This window comes from Eptesicus fuscus, chromosome 10 (genome assembly GCF_027574615.1).
Source record: "Eptesicus fuscus isolate TK198812 chromosome 10, DD_ASM_mEF_20220401, whole genome shotgun sequence".
Taxonomy (NCBI): Eukaryota; Metazoa; Chordata; class Mammalia; order Chiroptera; family Vespertilionidae; genus Eptesicus; species Eptesicus fuscus.
Window position 1 is genome coordinate 774,363 of NC_072482.1, and position 19,555 is coordinate 793,917.

General features: G+C 49.6%; 2 protein-coding genes across 4 annotated transcripts; both read left to right on the forward strand.

Moving 5' to 3' along the window:
* Window positions 1–9: 9 nt before the first annotated feature.
* TRIM39 (tripartite motif containing 39) lies at window positions 10–15,487 on the forward strand. 3 transcript variants are annotated; one of them, XM_028133838.2, is made up of 7 exons: window positions 10–524; window positions 3,089–3,548; window positions 5,424–5,519; window positions 10,382–10,612; window positions 11,998–12,020; window positions 12,524–12,639; window positions 13,334–15,487. In XM_028133838.2, the coding sequence occupies exons 2-7, from the start codon at window positions 3,096–3,098 to the stop codon at window positions 13,879–13,881; spliced, it is 1,467 nt and encodes a 488-aa protein (XP_027989639.1). In that variant the 5' UTR covers window positions 10–524; window positions 3,089–3,095; the 3' UTR covers window positions 13,882–15,487. The 3 variants fall into 3 exon arrangements, with proteins under 3 accessions (XP_027989639.1, XP_054577943.1, XP_054577945.1); XM_054721968.1 differs by having other exon boundaries at window positions 11–101; XM_054721970.1 differs by lacking the exon at window positions 10–524 and adding an exon at window positions 2,162–2,392.
* Window positions 15,488–16,343: 856 nt separating this feature from the next.
* On the forward strand, window positions 16,344–18,953 carry RPP21 (ribonuclease P/MRP subunit p21). Its single transcript, XM_028133831.2, has 5 exons — window positions 16,344–16,440; window positions 16,513–16,613; window positions 16,711–16,793; window positions 18,547–18,672; window positions 18,812–18,953. The coding sequence occupies exons 1-5, from the start codon at window positions 16,384–16,386 to the stop codon at window positions 18,907–18,909; spliced, it is 465 nt and encodes a 154-aa protein (XP_027989632.1). The 5' UTR covers window positions 16,344–16,383; the 3' UTR covers window positions 18,910–18,953.
* The last annotated feature ends 602 nt before the right edge of the window (window positions 18,954–19,555 follow it).

Here is a 19,555-nt window from a genome sequence, read left to right on the forward strand (position 1 = left end):
TATTGTGTGTCGCGCTGCGGGCGGGGCGGGGGGGAGGAGGAAGGAGGAGGCAGCGCTCCGGCGGCTCCGCGCCCCGCACTGCCGGATCCGTGGCCGGGAAGGTAGGTGCCGTCCCGCCGCCGGGCCCGGGCCCGGGGTCTGCCCCCGCCGGCCGGGCCCGCACGCCGCGTCCCAGCGCCCGCGCCCGCGCCACCGGCCCGCACGTACCCACAGCCGCCTCCACCCGCCTCGGGCCGGGGACGTTGGCCGCCCCGGCGACGTCAGCGCGTCCGGCGTTGCTTGGCTACCCCGCCGTGCCCCCTTCCCGCCGCCGCCCGCCTCCCCCGTGAAACTGACGTCGTCCCGGCGGCTCTCGCTGCGCCCCGGCTGCGGGCACCCCACCTTCACGTCCACTCCTCACCTGGACACGCATCCCTCCCTCCCTGCCAACCTCTCCCCTCCAGCCCCTGCGCCCGACCTGACGGGAGAAGATGGAGACCGGGGTGGGACCGAGTTGTGAACCGCGCTCAGGAGAGGGTCGCAAGGTGGGGCCCGGACAGTGTAGCAAAATGAGGAGGTGCCTGGAGTCGGCGCTTCTGCAGACGCGAGGACTAGAGGGAGAGAAACCTCCAACCCAGAGCGCCGAGGCCCCACGCTCTCCCTCCTTCCCTAACCTTCTCCCATTGTTTTCCCACCCCTGTTGCCAGTCTAGTTCCCTAACTGCATACAATTCAGTTCACCCCAGGCGAGGGGACCACCCAGTTTCTAGAAGACTTGGAGAAAGGGCAGGCTCACCACCATTGGGGTCCCTTAGGTGGGTGGGGAAGCCTCATGGGCTGAACAGTCTCTCCTGGTTGAGGGAAGAATTTGAGATTCAAATAAGTTACCACAAATTAAAGACTAAATGTGTGCCATCAATATACACAGGAATAATAGTCATTATTAACCCAACTCATTATAGGGCCACTTCCCTCTCAACACGTAGACCTACTAAATTTCTTTCCCTCTGCCCGGTCCCGTGGAGGGGCGGGAGGTGGACAGGAGGGGTCATGAAGATAGAGAAATCAACCATTTTGTGGGTAAAAGTGGTGTTTTACCAGCCTTATAGATCTCTTTAATACATTTCTCATTCTTTTGAGGCTTCACTTGAGGGAGATTTTGATTGCCTCTTTATTTTCTTCCCCAACCATCCAATACCCATTAGCTGGAGGCACAGTGTGTCCAAGGAATTTGTTATTGAGAGCTGTTTCATAAGACTCCAGTCACTGCTGAGTATTTAAAAGAGACTTTTCAGCCCTCTTTTCAAGAAGTTGAAGTTATTGGCCTGGGTCAATAATACACTCTTTAATATAGTTGCCATGAATTTATCACTTTTCAGTAGTTCTAAATGTCCAAATGCAGAAATAGAAATGGGATATTGTATAAATCGTTTCACTCCAAGAGGAAGGCACACTTCCGCTAGGCCCGTGGTCAGCAAACTGCGGCTCGCGAGCCACATGCAGCTCTTTAGCCCCTTGAGTGTGGCTCTTCCACAGAATACCACGGCCTGGGCGAGTCTATTTTGAAGAAGTGGCGTTAGAATAAATTTAAGTTTAAAAAATTTGGCGCTCAAAAGAAATTTCAATCGTTGTCCTGTTGATATTGGCCCTGTTGACTAATGAGTTTGCCGACCACTGCTCTAGACTAATCTGATAGAAGGAATAATAATATCAGACTTTCCTGAAAAGAAGAGGTTGTTACCCTTGCCTAACTAATTCTGCTCATTATTATTTAACCCTTTGCACTCGCTTGCTTTTTTCTCGATTCCTTTATTCTACTCGGGATTTAATTTTTTAAATACCCCAGATTTTACAAAGCGCGGCAGTAGAATAAAAAACTGGAGTTTCTTTTCATACAAACTTATTCATTTGGACTTTTTTATATTTCAAATTATTGATACATTCAATAACCGTCACACTCGACATCCGAGTGCAAAAGGTTAAAAGAGTGAGGGAACAGTGGCGGAGAATCTGGCTTAGGCTCCAATGGACTATTGCAAAAAAATTCTGTAACGTTAAACTTTAAAATATATCTAATTTAAGAAATCTTAATACTTTGATTTTTATAGCACTGCACTTTCTCAAACTCCTTTTTCATCCATTAGAAAAATATGTCAAACTAGGCATAGAACTGGTGGGGAACATCGGCCCATGGGCCATGTAAGGCCTGCAAAATCAGTTGGTCTGGCCCAGTTAGGGCATTAGGTGTGAGTTAATTAAATGTTTGACAAATATAACAGGCTATTTTTTTTTTCTCTTTTTTAAAGCAGGCTAATTTTTAAGTTGATAATTTTGTATGGCCCACAATTCTACACTAATAAAAGAGAAAGATGCAAATTGACCGTACCTTTGCGATGCCCACCAGCCAATCATGAGTGAGTATGCAAATTAACCCAATAAATATGACAGGTTAATTTGCATACACAGGTGCCAAGCTGCTGGGGGCGGGACGCTTGTGTCATTGCCATGGCGACAACAGGCATTCTGAACCACTCCAGCCTCTCCGCGCCTCTGGGCAGTGTGGGAAGGCAGAAAGGCGGCTCCAGGCAGAATGAAGGCAGAAAGGTGGCTCCGGGCCGGAGCAAAGGCAGTGCTGGCAGCCAGGGGAAGGAAGGCCCATTCTTGCATGAATCTTCGTGCATCGGGCCTCTAGTGATGTTATAAGTATCCAAATGGCCCTTGGCAGAAAAAAGGTTCCCCAACCCTGGTCTAGAAAATTGGTTTTAGGATACAAGTGGGATGAGCCTGGATCAGGAGTATGTTGGGCTACAGTTAAAGGAAGCCTCTGTTTCTAACAAGGGAAAGCAGAGCTAAAAGACAGAAGAGATGGGGGAGAGGGGTATCAGTTTGCTGCATAGGAAAAAAAAATTAGATTGATGGCTGGGAGTCACAAGTTTTGGAAAGAGTGTAACAAAAGAGAGGTTGAATCTAACAAGAAAAGATGTAAAATACCAACGTGGGGCTAAATCTAGAATTAGGGTTTTACATGTGGGTAAATGTCGGGGCAGGGATGCAGAAAAAGATTTAAACCTCCAACTAACATTTTTCTCTGCCTCCTTCCTATCCCTAAGTTAAATAATGGCAGAGACGAGTCTGTTAGAGGCTGGGGCCTCTGCAGCGTCCACAGCCGCGGCTCTGGAGAACTTACAGGTGGAGGCCAGTTGCTCTGTGTGCCTGGAGTACCTGAAGGAGCCTGTCATCATTGAGTGTGGGCACAACTTCTGCAAAGCTTGCATCACCCGCTGGTGGGAGGACCTAGAAAGGGACTTTCCTTGTCCCGTCTGTCGAAAGACCTCCCGGTACCGCAGTCTCCGGCCTAATCGTCAACTAGGCAGTATGGTGGAAATTGCCAAGCAGCTCCAGGCTGTCAAGCGGAAGATCCGGGATGAGAGCCTCTGCCCCCAGCATCATGAGGCCCTCAGCCTCTTCTGCTATGAGGACCAGGAGGCTGTATGTTTGATATGTGCAATTTCCCACACCCATCGGGCCCACAACGTCGCACCCCTGGACGACGCCACGCAGGAGTACAAGGTGGGGAACCAGGCACATGAAGTCAGTGTGGGGCAAAGGGCAGAGCACAGGGGAGGGAGGCTCTCTGGGTAGAGGATCATAAGCTCCTGAGGGCAAGACTGTATCTGGGTCTCCCTCTGTAGTTCCCTCTAAGGTGCATACACAGGGGGCACACAGTACATCTGACCAGATATCCTCAAGCATGAAGAACAGTGGCGAGGAGTACCCCAAAATTTCTCTCTGACCTTTCTAACACATTTGAGCGTGAGGGGTCTTGGACTATAACATTTATATGTATAAAAGCCTAAGCGACCATCCAATTGTTAGCTATGATGCACACTGACCACCAGGGGGCAGAACCTCAAGGCATAGGCATAGAAACATGGAACAGACTGATGAATCTCAGAGGAGAGGGGGAAGGGCGGGAAGAGATTAACCAAAGATCTTATATGCATGCTAGAGGCCCAATGCACGGATTTGTGCACCAGTGGGGTCCCTCGGCCTGGCCTGTGAGATTGGGCTGAAACCAGTTCTCCGACATCCCCAGAGGGGTCCCAGATTGTGAGAGGATGCAGGCCAGGCCGAGGGACCCCACCAGTGCACCAATCCGTGCCCCAGGCCTCTAGTATTTTTCATAATGAATGAGAACACATAGAGAAGATCCACGTTGGGAAGAACTGAAAAGTGGTCTGGTTTCCTCACTCTGTCCCCTGCTCAGAGCATCCCTTCCCTTCCCATTGGTACTGGGAAGAGTGTCATTCCACTTTAGACTGAGCCAGTCTGTTATTTGCATCTTCCCCAGATAATGGATAACATGACATCTGGTTTAAATTATTGCTGGGTCAGAGTGTTTGAGAAACATAAATTAGAGCTGCTAATGTCTTAGTACTTTATCAAGTACTTTACTTAATTATGTTTGTGTTTTTTTGTTTTTAAAAAAAAATACATTTTATTGATTTTTTTACAGAGAGGAAGGGAGAGGGATAGAGAGAAACATCGATGAGAGAGAAACATCGATCAGCTGCCTCTTGCACACCCCCTACTGGGGATGTGCCTGCAACCAAGGTACATGCCCTTGACCGGAATAGAACCTGGGACCCTTGAGTCCGCAGGCCGACGCTCTATCCACTGAGCCAAACCGGTTTCGGCTGTGTTTTTTTTTTTTTTTTTAATATATTTTTATTGATTTCAGAGAGGAAGGTAGAGGGAGAGAGAGATAGAAACATCAATGAAGAGAGAGAATCATTGATCGGCTGCCTCCTGCATGCCCCCCACTGGGGATCAAGCCCACCACCCGGGCACGTGCCCTTGACCGGAATCTTACCTGGGACCCTTCAGTCCGCAGGCTGACGCTCTATCCACCGAGCCAAACTGGCCAGGGCTTAATTATGTTAATAAAATCTTAGAAATAAGATTTAAAGTTGTTTATGAGTAAGATTTCATTGTATTTACAGATGGTTAGAGTTGAATGGGAATGCAAGTTTAAAGATGGACATCAGGGTCCAGAAGGTCACTTTGACAGTAGTAGGTAGTTACTTGAGTTAGAAGGTGGATGGGGTTGGTGACCGCTGGACCACTGAGGTTCAGTGAGAGGACATTTACCCACGTGTAAAACCCTAATTCTAGATTTAGCCCCACATTGGTATTTTACATTTTTTCTTCCGCTAGATAGGGGGGAAAATTGGTGAGCAAAGAAGGTGATGGAGATAGGCTGGTGGCAGGAGGAGAGACCTATAAGAAGTTAACATCGCAAGCGACAGGCAAGGGAGGGAGTTGGCTCAAGAGCTGGTGAGATGGGTAGGATGCAAACAAATGGTTTAAAACAAATGGGTTAGCCTCTGAACGTAGGCTATGCCAGCCAACCCCACATCCCACCCTCCCACTCCCTGCCCTCAGGAAAAGCTGCAGAAGTGCCTGGCGCCTCTGGAGCAGAAGCTACAGGAGGTCACCCGCTGTAAGGCCTCGGAGGAGCAGAAGCCTGCAGAGCTCAAGGTAAAGGCAGGCAATGAACCAAGCATTAACATTATTTAATCCACCAGTTCTGATTCATTAGAAAAATGCTGTACTCTCAGAAATGATGCTGTTTTCTTAAGCCTGATGGTCATTAGACATTGCACTGACATGACTTGTCATGAATTAAGTGTTGAGGCGGAGGCTAGAACAGGTAAAGGACAGGCAGAATGTCTTACTCCTGGCGAGTGCAGGGGCTCATGCCTGTTGGTCTCTTTTGCTGTGGACAGCTGCTGTGCTGAGTGCAGAGGTAGGGCTTTATTAGAGGGGCTGAGCAGAGGAGAATTTGGGAGGTTCGCTGGGGAGGAAGGGCGAAGGAACTGACCGAGCGCTCCCAGGAGAACTGTCCAATGACATTCTCTTCACTCCAGCAGCTCAGGAATGACAGGGGATGTTCCTGGGATGCTCTCCTCTTCCCATCCTCTGCCTGTAGAACCCTGTCCGCCAGGCAGGCAGCAGGAGAGCCACTTTCTAGGCAGCTTTTCCCGACACTTCAGCACGTAGCTTTCCTCATTTTCACCTATGTCTGCATCTTTCAGGGCATCTCCACGTTTGTAGCATGGTGTTTTTATCTCTGTCCTATTTCTTCCAACGGTCCGTGAATAGGCACTAATAGTAACAGTAGGAACTAGTAGGCATTGAGTTCTGTACATTAATTCATCAGGTATTCATGACATTCCAAGCTTACAGAATTGTGTTAGGTCTTAGGGTGCTGCCCTGGTTGGAATCCTGAATCCAACTAGACTGGGCACAAGGGGGACATGAGAAGCCAGAGTCCCGAGGCCGTCTTCGGCAAGCGGGAACGCCGTTCCTTGTAAGGTAGCTGTCATCACCCCAAGTTCACATGTGGAAACAACTTGGATAGTCCAGGTCTAGTCCAGGATCACACAACCAGTTGGTAGCAGAGCTAGGGATACTGGTTCTGCATGAATCAATAAATATTTCTCAAGCTTCCAGTATAGGTCAAACCATGTTTTTGACACTGGGAACCGATGAGCAGAAACAGCCCTGCCTTCTTGAGCTTACAGTCAAGCAGGCGGAATAAACAATGACAGGTATAAAAAGCAGAGGTGCCAGCTCACGAGGGGACAACATAGAAATTTGACCTCCAGGTGCCAGAAGGAATAATGAGCTTTTGAAATTAAACACATATTTGAAAATAGTAGAAACAGTCATTTCTTAACAATGACATTTCAACAAAAAGCAAGTATTGTTACCTTAGTCCTTTATACATTTTAACAAAGCAAGCATTTGATTTTTGTTGTTGTTAATCCTTACCTGAGGATATTTTTTCCATTGATTTTTAGAGAGAGTGGAAGGGAGGGAGGGAGGAGAAGAGAGAGAGATAGAAACATCGATATAAGAGAGACACATCGATTGATTGCCTCCCGAAAGCGCCCCAACCAGGGTCAGAGATAGAACCTGCAACTCAGGTATGTGCCCTTGACTGGGAATCGAACTCGAGACCCTTCAGTGTGTGGGACGATGATGCTCTAATCACTGAACACACCAGCAGGGCTGAAATTTCTTTTAATTAAACTAATTCTGATTGCAAAGGTGGGTTTAAAAAAAATTCCTTGCCCTAGCTGGGCATGCAGGAGGCAGCCAATTAGTGACTATCTCCATTTCTATCTCTCTCTCCCTCTCCCATCTTCTCTGAAATCAATAAAAATATATATATTTTTTAAAGTTCTTTGGCCCTAACTGGTTTGGCTCAGTGGATAGAGCGTCGGCCTGCGGACTGAAAGGTCCCAGGTTCAATTCCGTTCAAGGGCATGTACCTTGGTTGCGGGCACATCCCCAGTAGGGGGTGTACAGGAGGCAGCTGATTGTTGTTTCTCTCTCATTGATGTTTCTAACTCTCTATCCTTCTCCCTTCCTCTCTGTAAAAAATCAATAAAATATATATATTTTTAAAAAGTTCTTTGATCTTTTGAAAGGCTCCAGAGAAACTTAAAATAGGTGAAAATGAAGCTTCTTCCCGGTCATTAACATCCCTCTTCCTGTTGATCCTCTTCTTAAAGGTAAAGGATTGAGAGGGGAATAAAAATTTTAAAACCTTCTAAATACATAAACAGAACTGTGGTTTTTTACAAATGTAAGTTATCATTTCAATGATTTCAGAAACTATCACTAGCCTTTCTTTTTTTTTAAATTCTCACCCGAGGATATTTTTTCTATTGATTTTCAGACCAAGTGGAAGGGAAGGAGTGGGGAGAAGAGAGAGAGAGAGAGAGAGAAACAGTGAGGTGAGACACATTGATTGGTTGCCCCCGCACAATCAAACCCAAAACTGCATGATCAAACCCAAAACCAAGGTACATGCCCTCGACCCTTCAGTCCAGGGGCCGACACTAACCACTGAGAAAACGGGCAGGGCATCAACCTTTCTTTGGTGACCATTTGCGTTCTCCTTCCTCCTCCCTCATCTCCACCTCCAGAATCAGACCCAGTGCCTTTTTATTTTATTTCATTTTTTTAAATATTGTTGAAAGTATTACGTATGTCCCCTTTTTTCCCCCATCGACCCCCTCCAACCCACTCCTGGCCCCCGCCCCAGGCCCTCACCACTGTCTGTGCCCATGGGTTATGCATATATGCATACAAGGTCTTTGATTGATTACCTCCCACCCAACCACCCTCCCCCGCCTTCCCGAGATGACCCAATGACCTTTTAAAACTAATGTGTTAGGGCCAAAACCGTTCTGGCTCAGTGGATAGAGCCTCGGCCTTCGGACTCAAGGGTCCCAGGTTCGATTCCGGTCAAGGGCATGTACCTTGGTTGCGGGCACATCCCCAGTTGGGGGTGTGCAGGAGGCAGCTGATTGATGTTTCTAACTCTATCCCTCTCCCTTCCTCTCTGTAAAAAATCAATAAAATATATTAAAAAAAAAGAAAGAAAACTAATGTGTTAGGGTGGCAAAGGCCTGGGGCGGGGTGGGAACTGGGTGGAGGAATAAGGAGGGACATCTGTAATAATCGCAGAATTAAGTTTTAATAAAGATTTAAAAAATAATAATTTGTAATTAACCATGCTAAAATGATAATTATTCATAAAATTATCTATATAATGTTAAAAATAAACTGTCATGTCCAAATTTAGTATCATGTAATACAAATAAAAATAAACTGTCATGTCCAAATATAGTATCATGTAATACAAATAAAAATAAACTGTCATGTCACATATAGTATCATGTAATACAACAAAAGGAATGTGTGATGAAGTCTGCTGTGTGGCAGTTAAGCATGCGTGCCCTGGAGGACCCGGCAGTAGGGTTTATGCTGCACCTACACGTGCTGTCACCACCCAGGCCGCAGATGCAGACTCAGACCGAGGCCGTTGTGAGTCATGTTGACTCAAATGCCACCAGCAGCTTAGCTCTTGGTGACATGATATTTCCAAATATCATTTCACTCCCTCTTTCAGATCCACTGCACTGCAAATGTGAAAAAAGTGAAAAAAGAGAAGGGACTATGGGGCTATATGAGGGAGAACCGTTTTGCTACCTGTTTATCACAGTATGACTTCTAAATTCCACCCACTCATCACCCCGGAACACCCCCAGGCTGTGCTTTATGTGAGGGTATGTGTTGTGCGAATGTGTTTTGTTCCCTGTGGTTCTGCGAGGGCCGCAGTGAAATGGGAGCAGCGGCCGCTCCGGCGCTGGAGCTCATCGGCCTCTCCTGGCCACCCAGGCTCCAGGCCACTCCAGTCCCCTCAGCCCTCCTTTCAGTCCCAGCCCTTCCTCCTCCAAAGTCCCGTCTCTGCTTCTCACTTTGCTCCCCTCTTGGGGTGATTCCTCCCCACCAGCCACATGGCGCTGGGAGGAGCCTTCTTGGGGAGAGCGCTTCCTGTGCAGCGGCCGGGCAGAGTTGGGATGTGCTTGCTGATAACCCTCAGAAAGGCTGTGGCTCTGTCTGCCCCCTAATTAACACGTTTCAGGAATGGGAAAGCTTCAAGTCTATGTGCTGGCTGAGAGAAAGCATGTTTCAAATTTTAAGCAACTCATTTACTAAGAAACTTGGGAACCTGTTCCTGGGATGGCAACTAGCAAGTCTCAGAAATGACTTGAAACTATTTCAGGTTCAGCCCTGAAATCTAGGTATTTGTTGCAGCCCATTACTAGAACCTTACTGATTCTTCTCCACTTAATTCTATCTGATCGTGTTTTCATCAGGTAGCTATCTGTAACATACAAATGATAACAGTCATATCACTTAACTGGCCACTATTTGTATTTTCCTTTTCTTTCTTTATTTTTTTTTTTTATATTTTTTTATTTCGGAGAGGAAGGACGGGGAGAGAGAGAAAGAAACATCAGTGATGAGAAAAAATAATTGATTGGCTGCTGCCTCCTGCACACCCTACGGGGCCCTGACCGGAATCGAACCAGAAGCCTTCGGTCTGCAGGTCGACGCGCTCTGTCTGCTGAGCCAAACTGGCTGGGGCTGTATTTTCCTTCTCTTAACAAATTACAGTAGCTAGAGCTTTATCATCAGATATGGCTTATGTCTGAAATAGGTTGTCATTATATTATTGAGTTCTTATGTCTTGAATTATTTTTCCTAAAACATAAAAGCATGGTTTTTTAGAAGTTAATGTAATTTAAGAAAATTAAAAGTTACAAACATTGCTTTTTATCTTCCCAATGGTCTTCACTCCCAAGTCATCAGTGGGATAGAGCCATTCTTTATCGAAGGAAATGACAGTGGAGAGAAACATGAGTGTCCCGTTAAACTGTTTTTAATGACACCGGAATTCATGCACGTGGCCGGTAGGGAGAGGGACGCTGTGCCCCCCTGGCCGGGCTAAGTAAGCAACACTGTCCCTCTTTTCTCAGAGGCTAGTGGAGAGTCGCCGACAGCAGGTCCTGAAGGAATTTGAAGAGCTTCACAGGCGGCTGGATGAAGAGCAGCAGCTGTTGCTGTCCCGCCTGGAGGAGGAGGAACAGGACATTCTGCAGCGCCTCCGAGAAAATGCTGCTCACCTCGGAGACAGGCGCCGCGAGCTGGCCCACCTGGCTGCTGAGGTGGAGGGCAAGTGCTTGCAGTCGGGCTTCGAGATGCTTAAGGTTCGCCCTTTGCCCCTGCGTGGCCCCTCAGGTCGGGCTAGCTTTGCACAGGCGGTTCTGTCAGCCCGGAATGCTCACTCCTCTGCTCTGCTTCTTTAAACCCAGTCCTTTCTTCTAGACACAGTCAGAGGGGCTGTTCCACAGGAAGGCTCCTCTGAGTTCTCCCATTTCCCTCTAATCATTTCTGTGTTCTTACGTCTTGTCAACAATTATGTGAGTAATTTGTACCAAAGAAAAAATCCACTCTTTCGAAAGGAGGGAAATCTAGTCTGAATTCGTGAAAAAAAAACAACTACGCATTAAAAAGTGTGTAAAAGCAGTTACCATTACTTTTAAGTCCTAGAATTTGATTTACCTAGTGCTAAAAAAGAATAGAAACAGCCCAGCCAGTGTAGCTCAGTGGTTGAGCATCATGAACTGATTCCCGGTCAGGGCCCATGCCCAGGTTATGGGCTCAGTCCCCAGTAGGAGGCATGCAGGAGGCAGCTGATTGATGTTTCTCTCTCAACATTGATGTTTCTATCTCTCTCTCTCTTTCCCTTCTTCAAAATCAATAAAAACATACATTTTTTAAAAAAACAATAGAAACCTAGTTTGAAAGACACTTAAAATTATGTATAAAATCTACATTGTTTTTGATATGTAAACACCTCTAAACTGTTTGCAATCATGTTTTCTGAAGGAGATGCACGGTGTTAGCAGGGCTGTGGGAAACACGTTTCTCGCCTTAGAGATCAGACTAGCAGCTTTGGAATCAGCGAGGCGCCGTTGCACATTGATCTGCATGCTGATGTACTCCTTGGTGTTTATTCTCATGTCCTTTCATGTATGTGTGTTCTGCCTTCCACATTAAACTGGGAAATCCTGGGGGCAGAGATTTGTCGTCTTTGTCTTCTGGACCCCAAGTATTCGCAAATCAGGATTGGCACACAGTTGTTAGTGTTTGTTAACCAACGCCAAACAGGGGATCCCAGCCCACAGTGGGGAGCAGGACCTGTTCCCCTACCACGGTCGGAGCGATCTGTACCAATCCTCACGGAGACAGGTGTTGCGGTTGGTACTTGGGGGACAGAGCGAAGAGCAGACACAATCCCTGCACCCTGCATGGAGCTCCCAGTGTCCTTGAGGAGCAAAGACAAACGTGCAGGAACCCATTTGGAAGGAATATAAGTTGCCGAGCTTCGTGGTGACCAGAAGTTGAAAGTGAGGATGAAGTTGGGCGAGATGTGCTCAGACCCCTCTGGAGCCCTTCTCCTGCATGGCAACCTCTGTTTGCCCTGTTCCTGTTTTAGAGATCTGGAGCTTTGGGGAGGAGGGGGACCCTTTTACCTATAGGACCCTTGACTACCAGGACCAATACTGCTTTCTTTTCTCCTTCCCTCTAGGATGTCAAAAGTACCCTGGAAAAGTAAGTGACTCCTGCAACTCTTTAAGTGAGTTAGATCTTGGCTTAGAGACTGACGGTACAGTCAGGAGTGGGGGAATAAGATGGAAAAGTCATGCAGCTTCCGGGGAGGCTATGGGAAAGGGTTATTACATCCATGAAGCCAGTTAGAGAGCAAATCATTGGGAATAGTAGCCCTTTGAGCATCAGGACTTCCTGGTTCTACAAGATCATGTAGAACCAGATTCTTCCTGTGCCTGTATGTGGAACTGTGTCCCAAACAAGATGGAAGAAGGAAAGGGTTGGGAGGGGGAAGGGTAATTACCCATTTGCATGAAATATAACAAATATCTCCAGAAAGTTCTGAGGCTCGTTCTTAAGGATTTGTCCAGGGGACCATATGGCTCTCCACAGATTGGCAAAAGAAAGCAATACGCAAGTGCTTGTCCTCAGGGGGGAGGGAGGAAGTGGGAGGATGGAGCTTCCCTGACCTGCCCTTTCTCCCCCTATCTCCCCGCCCCTCCTAGATGTGAAAAGGTGAAGACCATGGAGGTGACTTCAGTATCCATACAGCTTGAAAAGAACTTCAGCAGTTTCCCCCGACAGTACTTTGCCCTAAGGAAAATCCTTAAGCAGCTAATTGGTGAGTTGTTCCCAAAAGGAAAAGAGCAAAGGGAATTGGCAGAGAGCAGAAAGTCTTTACCTGGGTTTCGGCTGTCCTGTCTGTCACCCATCCCTTTACCTGGCTTCCGGTCACTCTGAGTCACAGAACTCGCAGTGAAAAGCCTCAGTGTCATCTAATCTCAGGCCCACGCTTTTCTGAACAGGGGCCCAGAAAGGTTAAATAATTTGCCTAAAATTGGTCCACTCTAGAGAGTGAAGGGAGTGTCATTCATTTTGACTCAGAGAATATAGTCATAAACCAGGACGGTTCCAAGAAAGCAGGTTGTCAGGTCCCCCTACCCCTAGACCCGATGACGGTGTCTTCTCTGTATCCTTCTTCACATTCACTTTCCCTTCTTTCTGGCCCTTGAACTGTGCCTGGTGCTTCTCTGCACCGTGAGAGGATGTCGGGGCTGTGGATGGAGGGCCTAACCCACCAGCCCTTGCAAAGGCAAGAGCGAGTTAGTCACCTGCCCCTTTTAGGGCCGGGTGAGACGTGAAGCAGTATTCCCTCCCCTCCCTTAGGTGACACGATGGATGGAGAAAGTTAACCAAACCACAGTGTTCTGGGGCCTTTAAGGGAGCAGGCTCTGTAAGGCAGGCTGGAAGACTGAGGCAGGGCGTTGAGCTATTCCCGTCCTCATCTAGCTCCCCACTCTGGCTTCTCCCGCCAGCGGATGTGACCCTGGACCCGGAGACTGCTCATCCGAACCTCGTCCTGTCGGAAGATCGGAAGAGCGTCAAGTTTGTGGAGACAAGACTCCGGGACCTGCCTGACACACCTCGGCGCTTCACCTTCTACCCTTGCGTCCTGGCCACGGAGGGCTTCACCTCAGGCCGACACTACTGGGAGGTGGAGGTGGGCGACAAGACCCACTGGGCAGTGGGTGTGTGCCGGGACTCTGTGAGCCGAAAGGGCGAGCTGACCCCACTGCCGGAGACTGGCTACTGGCGGGTGCGACTGTGGAACGGAGACAAATATGCAGCCACCACCACGCCTTTTACTCCTTTGCACATCAAGGTGAAACCCAAGCGGGTGGGCATATTCCTAGACTACGAGGCCGGCACACTGTCTTTTTACAATGTCACAGACCGCTCCCATATCTACACCTTCACTGATACTTTTACTGAGAAACTATGGCCCCTCTTCTACCCAGGCATCCGGGCTGGAAGGAAGAATGCCGCACCGCTTACCATCAGGCCCCCGACAGATTGGGAGTGACAGGGAGGGCCGGGGGATCACTGGGACGAGGCAGGATCAAGAGCTACGGGCCTTCCTTCCTGTGACCTGCGGGAGCAGCTTCGCGTCTGCCTGTTCCGGTCCTGAGCCCGGTGTCTAGAGTGGTTCATGTGGAAGCGTAGGCAGGACTGGTCCGGTGAGAGCACAGCTGTGTCTCCTCCTGTCGGGTGGGGAGCAGGCTCCCAAGGACTCAATCCCCTGAAGCCCATCAGGCTTTCTGTTGCACAGGACGGGTCGGGAAGGGAGGAGGGGCTTTTCCAGAAGCAAGGAGTCTGTGGGAGGGTGTGACACTCAAACCAGAGGCGGGAACAAGCCCGTGGACACGTGTTGGGGGCCCTTGAACGCAGAGTAGTTATGTTTCTTGAGGAAGAACACAGAGGCACGCAAACCTCTGGACGGAATAAAAATGAATGACAGTTGCTCTCATGGGTCTAGGAGTTGAGGACCCACGAGGGCAGAGATTGGGCATCCAGAGGTTAGAAAGAAGGTCAGGGAAGGGGCCAAAGGAACAGGTCCCTACATACTAATGAGGGAGGGGTTTCTTTGGTCATCTGTTCCCAGAGTAAGGTTGCCAATTGCGAGTTGGATTGGCCAGAGGTAGCAATGTGGGGAGGAAAGGGGGAGGAGGAGGAGGAGGACCCAGGCTCCTGTCAGCCTTCAGCAGAGCTGGCTTATTGCCTGCCTCCTTAGAGCTGATCATCTCCAAGAAGCTGGTCATCTTACTCTTCAGGGATGCGTGGCCAGAGACCCTGCAAGACAGTCTGCCCTTTTACTGCTTTCCCAAGGGAACGTGGAAAGGAGAGTCCGGTATTGGAGGAAAGAGAAAAATATTTCTATCCAAAGCTCTTGCCTTAAGGAATGTTACTAAATAGTTACTCCCAAGTTGTCAACTTTCTTACCTGGATAAAGTGTCTAAGCCAGAAAGGGAGAGAGGGAAGAGTCTTCTCGCCCTGAGGAAAGGGTAGAAGAGGGTGGTGTGTGTAGGGAAGGACCAGATGGGCAACTTCCTTGTGCCTGCGTGCATCTGGCCTGGAACTAGTGTTCACAAGAGCCAGTCTTTCGCTTGTTTGCTGCCATCCCTCACCGTTCGCCATTTCCCCTATCAGAATGTAAGTCATTTAATGTTAGGCCAAAATAATCCGTAGGGTACATGTCAAAAAAGGCCAAGCGATGCATGCCACACCAAATCGACACGACTTGAACCATCTGCTGCTCGGGTAATGGGGTTCACAGAAGGTGGGACATGCTGCAGGTTAGTGAGGGCATTTCAGTTCCTTCGACCACCTCAACGGGACTCTGTCCAGACTCTCCTCTTACCTTTGTGCCTTGACTGTGGTTCTTTGTGGCAAGATGCTTTGGCTGGTAAACAATATGGAACAAAGGATCCACTGACGTGCTCTTTGTGCTGTGTGGTGATTCGATGGCCGCCACTGCCGATGTGTCAGAAGCACTGGGTGCTGAAAATGCGTGTTCCCGGGCTCATCCCGAGTGACTGATCAGCTGTGGGCCTGGGCACCTGCGTTTTAGGCATACTCCTTCCATTTGCGCCTGGGGACACTTGTAAAACACTTGTGAAGAGGTTTCAGCCACTTCCTCTGAGCTGGAGGCCTGGTTCCCTGCCCACCCTGAGGGGGTTTGAGAGGGGAGAGAGGCCTCCCCTCCTGGAACTTGGGCTGCCCTCTCCCTGTCTCGGGGTTCATCCATGTTCTCCCCCTCCATCCCTCTACACTGATCTCAGGAATTGGTCATTAACTATGAAGCAGAGGTGAGACGGGGGGCCAAACAGAACAAATGGGAGACAGGTCAGAGGGAGGGACTGTGACCCGTGTCTGCCTGTGTTGGGGGTGGGGGTGGTTTCAGGGGCAGGAGATGCTGTCTCTGTGCTCCAGTACCTACGATTAGGAGTTAGTGTCTGTTTAGAACTGTGTGACAGGACGCGTGTGTGTGGCTCAGTGGAAAAGAGTTGTGCTGAGGGCCAGAACCCTGTTCCTCCCCTCCACCACCCTCATGATCCTTTCCAATTTCACTCCCACTGGCACCAGTGGTTTTTTAAATGTATAACCTCTGTTCCTTCTATCTGTACATCTTCCAGGCACTCACCTTTGGCTTCAAAGAGTAGTGCAGAAGGTCTATCTGGCTATAAATAGCACAGAACCATCCCCCAACCTAGCTGCATAGAGACCCCTCTTCTGTCCTGAAATGTATAGCAGTTTGAGATCCTCTCCTGTTCCACCAGCCTCTCCAGCCTCTACCGAGTATAGCTAGTGACGGACTTGAAGACGACTAGAAGGAAGCCCGGACTAGGACTCATAAAGGACCGTGGCTTAGAAAGCAATTCAAACGGATGGATCTGTGAGGCCGCAGGGTGGGGCTTCGTGGGCCTGGAACTACATTTCCCAGGAGGCCTTGCGCTGACGCCAGGGCGGGCCTATCTGAGGGGCGGGGCCTACGGGCCAGCGTGTTCCGGGCGTTCGCGGGGCCCGGATGGCGGGGCAGGTGAAGGACCGCGAGGCCTTCCAGAGGCTCAGCTTCCTGTACCAGGTGAGTTCGAGTGGGGTGCGCTCGGGCAGGGCGCCCGGTGCCGCCGGCTCCGTGTGACCGCCTCTCCCCTAGGCCGCCCACTGCGTCCTCGCGCAGGACCCCGAGAACCAGGCGCTGGCGAGGTTCTACTGCCACACGGAGAGGACCGTGGCCAGGCGACTTGTCCTGCGCCGGTGAGGCGGAGCGGGCCGGGCGGGGGCGGGGGCGGGGGCGGGGGCGGGGAGCGGGCGCGCGAACCCCCTCCCGTCTCCCTCTTCCCTCCGCCCGCAGGGACCCATCGGTGAAGAGGACCCTCTGTCGTGGCTGCTCTTCTCTCCTCATCCCAGGCCTGACCTGCACGCAGCGCCAGAGACGTGAGTGCGCCTGTGGAGGCGGGAGGAGGAGGGCGCGCTGGCGGGCGAGCGGCCCTGCCTCGCGGCGGACGGGTGTCTGCTCGCCGAGGGCCCGCGGGAGCCGGCTGTGTCCGGCTCGGACGTAACTCCGCTCGGGCAGCACGAGGCAGCGTCGCCCGTGCGTGAGAATAGACGTCACTTGGCATTGTGGAGGACGAGTCCACGGTTCGTGCAACAAATGCTTATTTTTCCGAGGTGTGCCAAGTGTGCAGATCCATTGTTCTCATTGAAGGCACAGTCTGTGGGCAGACTGAGAAAGGAACGATTAAAATCGTGGAGCACCGCGACTCTTAACCTTTTTCATCCCTTGGCACACATAAACTAGTTACTAAAATTCTGCAGCACACCGAAAACTGTTTTCTGCTGACAAAAAGAAATAGGTATAATTTTGATTCATTCACAGCGGACCACTGTTGTGTGGGCTGTTTTTTGCCCGAGGATATGTTTATTGATTTGAGAGAGCGGTAGGGAGAGAGAAGCATGCATCAGTTGCCTCCCGCACCTCCCGGGCGAGGTACCTGGGACCTGGGCAGGTGCCCTGACGGGGAATGGGACCCGCAGCCTTTTTTGGTATCTGAGCCACCTTATTTGACAATCTAAGGGAAAAGAGTCAGTGCCCCTGACTAATCAGGTGTTGCATATTTTAAAAATTCTTGCAGCTGGTGAAGAAAATGCTTTAATTGGAGGAGTAGAATGCTGTGGCTTATGCCAGTGGTGGTGAGATGCATAAGAAGAGGCAGTAGGAGATGGAAATTCTCAGCATGGGTGTTGGCTCTGAGAGGAGAGCTTGTGGGGCACGTGCTGTCAATTAAAGGAGCACTCTGGCTAGTGTGCTCAGTGGTTAGAGCGTCAAAAGCCTCTCATCCGGTCAAGGGCATGTACCTGGGTTGCAGGTTCCAGCCCCAGCCCCAGTGGGGTGGTGCAGGATACAGCCAATAAATGCGTCTTTCTCACATAAATGCCTCCCCCACTTCCACTCTCTCTAAAAATCAATGGAAAAATATCCTTGGCTGAGGTTTAGCCAAAAACAAAAAAAAACGCAAGAGTTTAGGAGGCTGAGGAAACGGCATACCTTTTAGAGTCTTGTAAATGCGTTTGGACTTTATCTTAAAGCGCACCGAGGCCCTAGCCCGTTCGGCTCAGTGGTTAGAGTGTCAGACCTCGGACTGGAGGGCTGCAGGTTCTATCCGGCCCCTATCAGGTCTCGTGGGGGAGGCATCCAATCGAGGTGTCTCTCACATCGATGCTTCTCTCTCTCTGTCTCTCCCCCTCCCTTCCACTCTAAAAATCAATGGCAGAAAATACCCTCTGGTGAGGACTTAAAAAAAAAAAAAAGTACCAAGAAATTGATAGTTTAGCTCTGGGCAGTTTGACTCAGTGATTGGCGCGTCATTCCCAGTCAAGGGCACATACCTTGGCTGCAGGTTTGAGCCCCGGCCCCTGTTAGGGTGCATGCAGGGGGCAGCTGGTCCATGTCTCTGTTTCCTCCTCCTCCCTCCCTCCCACTCTCTCTAAAGATCAATGGAAAAAATATCCTCGGGTGAGGATTTAAAAAAAGAAATTGATAGTTTATGCAGGGGACTCACACTACCAAATTGTCATTGAAAGTGGGGAGCAGGTGGAATTCCTACTAGAAAACAATGGAGACAAACCTGGGTGCAAGAGCCCTTTTCTTCTAACCCAGGCACTCTTCCGTTTTCCTCCTCTCACCCAGGCTGCAAGGGACAGCGCTGGACAGTACAGACCTGCCTAACATGCCAACGCAGCCGGCGGTTCCTCAATGATCCTGCGCATGTTCTCTGGGGAGACCTGCCTGAGGCCCAGCTAGGGAGCCAATCAGGTGAGAGGTGGGCAAAAGTGTGGAATATCCCACGGGGATAGGGATGGATTGGGGACAGAGAGCTGAATAGGACACACAGGTGAGTTCTGGGTCAGTGTGACAGGTGCCACAGTCTTAGAAAACTCTCCCATCTATCCAGATCTGAGACCACCGCAGCCCTTGCCAAGCACAGCCCACCCCACCCCAACCCACCTTGCTGAGGAGAAAGCGCAGCCCCAGAGCTCTAGTCACCAGTGATGGAGTCACTGTCTTCCAGATAAATAAAGTTTAATTCTGTTTCACTTTGGTGAGTCAGTAACGTAAGTATTTCAGCTCTTACTTCCGTTTCCTCTGTCTGTATTTCTCTGTCGCCAGGTAACCTTTCCTTTGTCTTTTTCACCTTCCTACTCCCACCTTTCAGGGAGGTCCTATTTCCATAGACCACTTGGCCCCCACTAAGCAGTTCCCATATGCAGGCCCCTAGCTCCAGGGCCCCTTCGCACCTGGTTCTTAATGTAATGCCAAGTGTGGAACTTGGGCCCTAGGGTTGCCTGTGAGGGCCTGGTCTTGGGGCATTCCAGATTTAGGTCACCCTGACTTGTTGACTGATGAGCTGGACAGACTGCTGATGCCACAGATGCTGTTTTTAAATAAGGGAAAAGCTGTGGGGGGAGGGACTTTAGACCCTCTCGGCCCACTCCAGCGTTGGTCTTTCCCCATCTCTGGATTTTCTTCTTTAACATTCCAGTAAGGGAAATTGTACAAACCAGAATTAACAAGGCCAAAGGTGATAATCACAAGGACACTGCAAACATTATACAGTATGCTCTGTAAGTAACCCTCAGCGTTTCCTTAAGAATTAGTAAACAACAAAAATGGTTTTCTTCAGTTCCCTAGAGAACGT